Source organism: Physeter macrocephalus, chromosome 20 (genome assembly GCF_002837175.3).
Source record: "Physeter macrocephalus isolate SW-GA chromosome 20, ASM283717v5, whole genome shotgun sequence".
In the NCBI taxonomy this organism is placed as follows: Eukaryota; Metazoa; Chordata; class Mammalia; order Artiodactyla; family Physeteridae; genus Physeter; species Physeter macrocephalus.
The window spans coordinates 22,541,680-22,550,463 of NC_041233.1; the positions used below are offsets into that span (position 1 = coordinate 22,541,680).

At 56.6% G+C, this 8,784-nt stretch overlaps 1 protein-coding gene across 1 annotated transcript in view; it reads left to right on the forward strand.

Annotated features, from left to right (window-relative positions):
* Positions 1 to 7,698, forward strand: part of TBATA (thymus, brain and testes associated) — a 14,431-nt gene extending 6,733 nt beyond the window's left edge. The window contains exons 2-7 of the mRNA XM_028481475.1: positions 200 to 426; positions 1,559 to 1,759; positions 3,723 to 3,804; positions 4,615 to 4,759; positions 6,352 to 6,404; positions 7,461 to 7,698. Of these exons, the coding sequence (XP_028337276.1) occupies positions 200 to 426; positions 1,559 to 1,759; positions 3,723 to 3,804; positions 4,615 to 4,759; positions 6,352 to 6,404; positions 7,461 to 7,546 (794 nt within the window). The 3' untranslated portion in view covers positions 7,547 to 7,698. The remainder of the gene's footprint in view (positions 1 to 199; positions 427 to 1,558; positions 1,760 to 3,722; positions 3,805 to 4,614; positions 4,760 to 6,351; positions 6,405 to 7,460) is intronic.
* Positions 7,699 to 8,784: the final 1,086 nt, after the last annotated feature.

Below are 8,784 nucleotides of genomic sequence, written 5' to 3' on the forward strand. Positions count from 1 at the left end.
TCCTAACAGAGGCAAAGCTGGACTAAATCACAAACATCTTGGTACATGTAGCCAAACGTTCTCCAGCATCTCCCAGTAAAGCCACAGGCTAGGACACCCATATCAGTAGCCACCACACCCACCAACCCACCAGTGGTGTGATTCCTACTCCTTCCCTCAAGGGCACCACCTCCCCTGTGAAACTACCCTTCCCTTTAAGATGCAGGGCAGGAAGACGGGGAGGAGAGGAGGCTCTTCCACCTCCTCTTCCACCTCCTCTTCCAGTCCTCCCCACACCCAGTGTACAGGGAGGGCAAGGAGGAGAGCCCCAGATATCAGTCGGCCGGATCTCGTCCCCTCCTTCCAGAGGCCTGGAAGAAGGAGTTGAAAGACCTGGCTTCCCGGGTGGCCATCTTCACCAAGGAGAATGAGCTGAAGAGCAAGGAGGTGGGTGCAGAACAAAGCAGCTGTCTGAGAAGAGATGAAATGGACTCACTCCTTTGTAACTAAGTCCCTCCCACGTGGCTTCCAGCAGATCAGCGTAGAGCGAGGCTTCCTGAGAGGCGCTACTGTTGGCACAGGGGAAGGGGCCCATGAATTCAACCCAAGGGAGAGGGTCCCAGTGAGGGTTCAGAGGACAGAACGTACCAGGTGGAGAAATCCAAGAAGGGCTCATAGTTTAGAAGTGGATGGGGAGAGGCGTACCTAGTGGAGGCACACAGCATAAAGGCTCACAAGCTGGAAAATGCAGGGCATCTTTAGAGACCAGAGGGCTGAAGAACAGGGTACAAGTGGGCAGCAGTGAGGGAGAAGGTGGGGGAAGGGCTGACTTTGGACGTAGGCAAGATCAGCTTGTTTCTCATTTCTGAACTTAGTTTCATGTCTGAGAAGGGGTGGAAAATCCCTGAAGAATTTCAGACAGAACGGGGGTGGCCTCCTGGGTGCTATTTGCTGATAAACCAATAAGGACAAGTGGGAGGCAGCTTGAAGGTGGTTGAAATTGGTCCTAGGACAGGCCCGGACCTTTGTGGCTGAGTCTGGTCCTGCCCTCGTCTTGGGCAACAGAGTTCTCGTCCCTGCTCTGCAGCTAACTCGCTGTGACACTCAGGGCAACTCAGCTAAGCTGTCTGGGTCTCAGTTTTCTTATCTTTAAAATGGGGAGAAGGATACTACCAGTCTTAACTGGAGTTCCAGGGGCAGGAGGTCCTAGGCCTTGTGCCCACAGGCCTGGCTCAGGAAGGTTTCCCAGGGCAAAGAAAGGATGGCAAGCTGTGGGAGACAGTATCCTACACCAAGGCAGGATACTGTTTTCAAATCTCTGATGGGCTGGGGGGAGGGACATGGGGAGGGTCTACCCAAGAAGAAGGACAAGGACCACCCGAGAACCATGGGGGGCAGCCAACGTTCAATGAAATTCCAGCAGGAAGAGCAATAGCTGTAATGGAAGGGCCGCCCCACTGGCAAGAGGGGTCTAGGACAGGGTCGGGCTGGCCTGGTTGATATCCTGGGTCCCTGGCCTCCTCCTCTTCTTTTCCCCCTTGTCCCCTCTGCTTTCTCCTCTTTCTCCCTCTCTGCCTAGAGTCTCTGGCTGCTTTTTTCCCAGCAGAAGAAGGAGCCTCAGCGGGAGCAGGGGGCAAAGTACTCAGCAGAGACTGGTAGGCTCATCCCTGCTTCCACCCGGGCCACGGCCCGCCGCCACTCCCGCCAGGCCGTACGAAAGCACCCTGCGAGCAGAGGTGGAGGAGACCAGACCTTCATCCTACAGGATCAGGAGTTGCTGGTGAGGAGCTGGGAAGGTTGGGGGCTGTGGACCCTCCAGAGGCCCTAGTCTGAGGGCAGAGAACATGGTGGTACCTGCTCCCAGGCTCACAGGGATCCAACTCGGACCCTTGCAAACTGCTTTCAAGCCTGGCTTCTCCCAGGGAGCCTTGTGCCTGAGACCATAAAGCTCGAAAACCCCAGACCTGGGAGTCAGGAGCCTGGATTCCAATCCCCAGCTGCCTCTAGCTTTCTGTCTGAGCCTTTCCCTCTCTAAGTCCTTTTCCCTCTCGGGACCTTAGTTCCATGATTTAGCCAAACTGGGAGCACGGACACGTTGTCACAAGGTCTGGTCCAGCTGTGGCACCAGACGTGTTACTGAAGGGAGCCACGGCGGTGGAATGAGAAGCCTGGAGGTGGAGGCCCTGCTTGGCGTGTCCTCACCACGCCCAGCCTGCTGCCCCCTGCAGCCTGCAAGGCTGGTCGCAGCCACCTCCCCACACCCTGGAGCCGTCTGGTCTGTGCTGCAGCGAAACATAAAGCACCCCCGCTCTGTGTTCGAGTGTCCCATGGGGGCCTGAGAGGCACACAGGAGTCGTGCTGGTGGGCGAGGCAGTGAGAGTCTCTGTTCAAAGGCGCACACGTTCTCCAGGAGAGGCCAGACCATGACAGCATCCTGACACCTTTCCTGTGACCAGTGCTTTAAAGCACGCAGTCCCCTTGGAGCCTTACGACAGTTCAGGGAATAGATAGAGTGGACAGGACCCCATTCCACAGATGGGGAGGCTGAGGCCCCGCTGGGTGACAGTCCACAGCCCAGGTCCCCGGAGAGGGAGCAGCACAGCAGGGGCTAGAACACAGTGCTTTCTCCACCACAGGGCGGCCTCACCTTCCCTGGAAGTAGGTTCTCGGGTCCTGTGGGGAGGGGGCACAGGGCAGGTAAGTTGGATGCGGAGAATGGAGAGGGACCCCGGGCAGATGGGGGCGGGGGTCACCTCAGGGGGCGGGTACCCGGGGGTAAGGGTGGGCAGCCTAGCAGTCGCAGGCCTGGGGAGAGGCCCGGCCCAGTTCCCGCTCTGCCAGGGATGAGGCAGACCTGCTGGGCACTGACAGCGCCCCTCGGGTCCTGGGGAGACTGACCACCAAGCGCTGAGGGAACCCCACTTTCCGAGGACTCCGGGGGCTCTGCCTCCCCCCGTGGGCCCCAGCTCCACATTGGCACAGCCGCCAGCAGCAGCCTGGCCTAGGGGGTCCCCATAGCCCTTCCGAGACAGAGCTGGATCTCTTGCCGATGATCCCTGACTGGAGGACGCCATGGGGAAAGGGCCCTGAAGTAGCAGAGATGCCGGAGGCTGAGAAGGCTGAGAAGGTGGCTGGGAGAGAAGAACACACGGCTCTGGGTGGGAAGGAGCCCCCGGCCGAGCAGGGCACAGAACCAGCTGACTCTGACCCTCAGGCCGCCCACGGGGATCACCCCACCTCTTTGCTAACATCTCCAATCTCTGAACTTGGGAACTTCAGGGAGGGGAGGCCCATGGGGTCCCTGAAATCCCCACAACAAGGACCCAAGCATTCGGGACTCGGTGCGTCTCTGAGGAGCTGACGGGCTAGCCCTGACCTTGCCTTCCCAGTGAGGGACTTTGGGGTACAACCAGCCCAAGCAGGGCTCAGGGATGAGGGGTCCAAGTGTCTGATTCTGAGGCTTTGTTCTGCCACAACAGCTCTGCAAGGTGTCCTCCTCTCTCGAGGCCTCAGATGCCTCATCTGCCCAGTAGGGAGGTTAAGAATCTTCCTCCAGGGCTGTAGGCAGAGAAAGCTTTCTACAAAGTGTAAAGTCCCATGCGGAGGGGAGGCAGGGACCATGGTGGGGACCCGTCTAGCCAAGCAAGGGCTCTGGGAGACCACTTCGCGGGGGAGGCAGCTGTGCAGCCAGCTACAACATGCTGTCCAGCCGAGCTGACCCAGGCCTGTCCTCCTGCCCACAGATCCTGGAGCTGCTTTCTCAAATCCTGCAAACAGACTCCTTGAATGCTATCCAGTTCTGGCTACTCTACGCGCCCCCCAAGGGTGAGGACACAGTCCCGGGCCCAGTACCTCGTCTGAGTGGAGACCACTGAGGGCTGTGTCCACTGTTTCTGCAGGACTCAGGTGTCACTCGGCTCCCACCCCAGAGCCTTACACGGGGGCCTCTCCTCCTTTTTGGAGCCCCAAACTAATCTCTTCCAGCTAGACAACGTCACTGTTCTCTCCTCCACATTCCTCAGCAGGGTTTCCATGACCCTGCTCCTTAGAGGGGACCCCCTCCTCCACACTGACCGCAGGCCTCGGCCCCTGGGAGGGAGACATTCAAAGACCATACTTAGCAGACACAGCCTTTAATCCACCACTGTGGGAAACGCACATGCACAGAGATGCAAATGCACGTACATAAGAGCACACACACATATGCACATGAATACGTAAATGGACATACACATACTCACTGGGGCGGTAGGTGGAGGGTATATCTAAGTGGGAGGGTGAGGAGTGATGAGAGCCAGAGAGCTGATTGGGCGGGAGAGTGGAGGAGGAGGAGGGGGAGGAGGGCGGGTCCCCAGCAGGCTTCCCAGGGGGCCAGGGGGTGTGGTGGCAGGCGGACCAAGAACCAGGTACACTCGAGAGAGGTGTGGAAGGCCGAGGCACGCTGTACACACAGGGGCCAGAGAAGTGTGGCCTTCCCCATGGGCCCCCGAGGACAGAATGTGAGATGGTTAGAGAGAGCCATCTGGGCCCACTGGGCAGAAGAGCTGGAGGCCCTGCTCCCCGACTTTCCCACCTAGCGGCATGATGGGGGCCGAGGTCTTGCCCCTGAGGATTCTCCCCTGCCTGTGCTTACAGAGAAAGACATGGCACTAGGCCTCCTGCAGACAGCAGTGGCTCAGCTCCTTCCCCAGCCTCTAGTCTCCATCCCAGCAGAAAAACTCCTGAACCAGCTCCAGGAAATTCAAGAACCACTTCAAGAGAGGCAACAGCTACCCTACAGGTGGGCTCCGCACCCCTCAGCTGCCCCTCTCCTCCCTAACATTCAGCCACCTGTCCTCCCAGGTGAGGCCAGTGGAGGCCAGACGAGGGAGCCCAGTGCTGGCCAGAGCCTGGGCTGCCTAAGCCTGTCCTGGAGAAAGAGGCCCATGCTCTCCCCTGGACCCCCCCAGTTCTACCTATGCGGCTTGAAAGCTTACTCTGCCAGACCAGACTCCAGGGGCCAGCTGTACGGATGCTAAGGGGGTGACCTGTGTCAGTTATAGCAAGACAGGGCTGGGTAAGCCACATCTAGCTCTCCAGGAGCTCTTGGTCTTTGGGAAGACACAAGCAGAGAAGGAGCAGTGACACAAGGCAGGCAGAAGTACCTTTATGCCGGTATTAAGTCCTCTGGATGGCTGGAGAGAAGGATTAATGATGAGCTGGGGAAAGGGAAGATGAGGGACGTCCGCACACAGCAGGGGAGTGGGGCCTGAGTGTCAGCCATGGGACCAGCAATCCTGAGTGCCCACTATGTTTGCCTGACACCGCTGGGTGTTTAACACATTTCTAGTCCATACAGCCACCCACGGAGGCAGTATTACCTCCATTTTACAGATGAGAAAACTGAGGCTCAGGACCAGTTGAATGACAGCCCCAAATCATGCAGCTGGGCAGCAGAAAAGCTGGGGTTCAGACTTAGGCTTATCTGACTTCCAAGCCCAGCAGTGCTCAGATTCACCAGGGAGCTTATTGAAAAGGCAGATGCCTAGAGATTGTCACACAGTAGGGTGGGGGTGAACGCGGAGATGTGTATTTCCAACAGTCCCCTAAGTATGTCTGATATAGCGCCTGGGGACACTGCTGGGATGGATAGCATTTGAACAAGCAAATGAGAAGGTGGGGAAAGTCAGGAGTGGAAGTCAGAAATGGGAAGCGTTAGGGAATGTTAAATTTGGGAGTGGCTGGAGCGCAGGTGGGCGGATTGGTGAGAAGGGGGCGGCATGCTGTGCTGGCTGGGATGTGCTGAAGGTGTGGGTGCTTGCTCTGGCCCTGGACTTGGTTTTCTTTTCCACTTTGAGACCAAGGGTGGCACAGTGGTAAGGCAGCTTCACTGTGACCTTAGGCAAGCCACCTCCCATCTGTGAGCCTCTGTTTCACCTTCTCAAAACCCCCTCTCCTGGAATCACAGGGAGGAAAAATTACATCGGGTGCATCAAAAGGCTTGCTGAGTGCAAAGCCAATACAAGATATGAATGCTATCCATGCTCATCAGTAATTCATTAGGGAAGCAGGGTTTCTGTCTTCTCCACTCACACAGGAAGGCTTCCCGTCTGCAGGGAAGCAGCAGGCCAAGGGAGGACAGGTGCAGTGGCCTCCCTACAGCTCCTTACAGAAGGGCCTTGATTCCCAGTGGCCACAGCGGGCGATGGAGTCACAGTTGTTGGGGTCCTGCTTGAGGTGGGGCCATCCCTGGACAGACACCAGCTGGCTCTCAGGAGGGGTGTCTCTTGCCTCTCCCTGGGGCACCTTCCCCACCTCCCTGCCCACCCTGCCACTCTGCTGGCTGCACGGCTCCAGCCTGACCTTCCCAGCCTCTCCTTGTGTTGGTTTTAGCCAATCCCTGAGGAAGACGAAGACACCACCTCTATCAAAAAGCAAAAAACCAGGTAAGAGTCCACATAGCAGGTCACTGGGGGCTCACAGAGGCCCACCATGGCTAGATTCCTCAGGGGATACAAGGACCCCCTGGAGATGGGGCCCTGCCCAAAGAAGCGGCTCATTTCATCCATCCATCCATCCACCCATCCACTCATTCGTTCAGCAGATCCTTAATTAGTACCTAAGCGCTAGCTTCTGGGATCACTGGGGGAGAATTTGGAGACGAGTTCCTGCTGCCGTGGAGCTTCATCCTAGGGAGAGGAGTGCAGACCACAAAGACACCTGAGGCAGATGGGTGCCCAAGGAAAATGACGGGGCGATGCCAGAGTCAGGAGGACTATAGCAGGGTAGGGAGAGGGCCTCTTGAGCCGAAAGGCAGGAAGGATCCAGCCCTCTCTGCGTCAAGGGAGAGCCTGCGAGCAGGGCTTCCACCTGCCAGGTGTGTTGGTGAAAGAGCAGGCAGGCCAGGGTGGCCGGAGCCTTGTGGGATGGGGACAGCGGTAAGAAATGAGATAGGTGGGCAGAGCCGGCCTGTGGGAAAGGCCAGGCATGTGGTCTCATAAAGAGAGCATGGGGTTCACTGGAGGGTTATCAGCAGGGTGTGGTGGGACCCCTCTGGCTGCTGTGTAGAGAATGGACTGTGGGGTTCCAGAGGGGATGAGGGAGACCAGGGAGGAGGGGGTACCTTAGACCAGAGCAGTGGGGTGGGGGGAAGGAAGGTTGGAGGGGAGAGGAGAGGACAGGTATTCTCGATGTACACTGTTCTCCCCCACTAGACTGTAAAGGGTCCTGTGTGCCGGGCTGCGTGTCTGACACAGAGTAGGTACTGCTCAGACATCTGTGACCTGGACGTAGAAGAGGGTGGTGAGGCTGGGGGAAGGGAGCCAACCCCTCCCAGGTTGCCAGGAGAGCCCGAGCGGAAGCCTGGCCTGACCCAGGCACGCACACATCCACCAGGGCCTGGAGGGGAGAAGGGGTCTCCCCAGATCTCCTGGGCAGCTCCCAGGTAGGGGCCTGGCCCCTCACGCTCTCCTGCCTGCTGTGTTCCCCCACCCACCTCCCAGAGAACACTGGGAAAGCACAAGTTCTTCGCGTGCACTCCAGCCAGAACCCAGAAGAGAAGGCGGCAAAGCCAAAGGCAGAGGGCTGAGGAGTTCGCACCACTTTGCCCACCTTGCTCAAGAAGAGCCCCTGAGTTCAAAGATTCGGCCCGTACCCCCTCAACAGCAATACCGGTTTTCCTATCACATGGAACCTATTAAAATACTGTCTTCCCCTTAAGAGGACAGTTCTGCTCTCCTACCAGGAGGTCTGTGCTTGGGTAGTTTGCTCCAGGAGGGGGGATGAGCTGTACCAAACCATCCCCATGTGGGGCTTCCCTGGTCCTGTTAGGTTCCAGAGAACTGAAGGGCAGGTCGTAGATGGGGCTCTGCTCATCCTTGAGCCAAGTCTCACAGGGTTCTGGGTAGATAAGAGCAGAGGGTGGGAACTCACGGGCCACTTTACAATACTGATCCATACCAATTATTGAGTTTCTACCAGGCACTGAGGCAGGACTTAGGTACTAGCTAATTCACATAGAACACTATGTGAATTGTACGTATTTTATATATGGTACTATGTTTGATGTTCCCTAAAGCTCTATGAGGTAGAGAATCACTCCCATTTTATAGATGAATAAACTGAGTGCGGCTCAGAAAGGTGAATTAGCTTGTCTAAGGCCACACAGTGACAACCAGGATCCAAACGCAACATGTCCGGATCTAGAATCCCTGCTCCTATCTGCTGTACTCTGCTGCCTTACGAACAGCGACCCTCACCAAAAGTTGTGGTTACACTCCTGAAGAGCATATGGTTAGGAAAATGGTGGTTGGCAAGATCAAGAAGGAAAGGGACATTATATAAATGTGACCCAGATGCAGCTGGGGTGTCTCTATCCTTTGAGATATAGAGAAGACGACTTTGACCCTCTGGGAAGTCCAATGTCTTCCTTGAGATTTCTGCAAATTGCTTGGGATGGGGTGGGGAGGTCGGCATTGAATATTTACAATTTCATGGTCACCTACGGCTCTGAGCTCCTACTTCTATTGACTTAGTTCAGTCCACGGATTGTGGCTCCATTCTATACTTCCAGCACTGCCCCCATTCCCCCACGTCAATTCATATGACCCCTTTCACACAAAACTTGTGCACGGCAGGCTTCAATCAAGATCAGGGGCTGGATGGGGATTTTCTGTGAACCCAGCAAACAGCTTCATGGTCAATATTAGATCACCTTGTTTTTAAAAGTCTTTGGCCACTTTTCCACTGGGGATGTTTCCCTGGTGGCAGCATCGTGTATAACAACTATGCCCTGGGGCTTCCCCAGTGGCGCAGTGGTTGAGAATC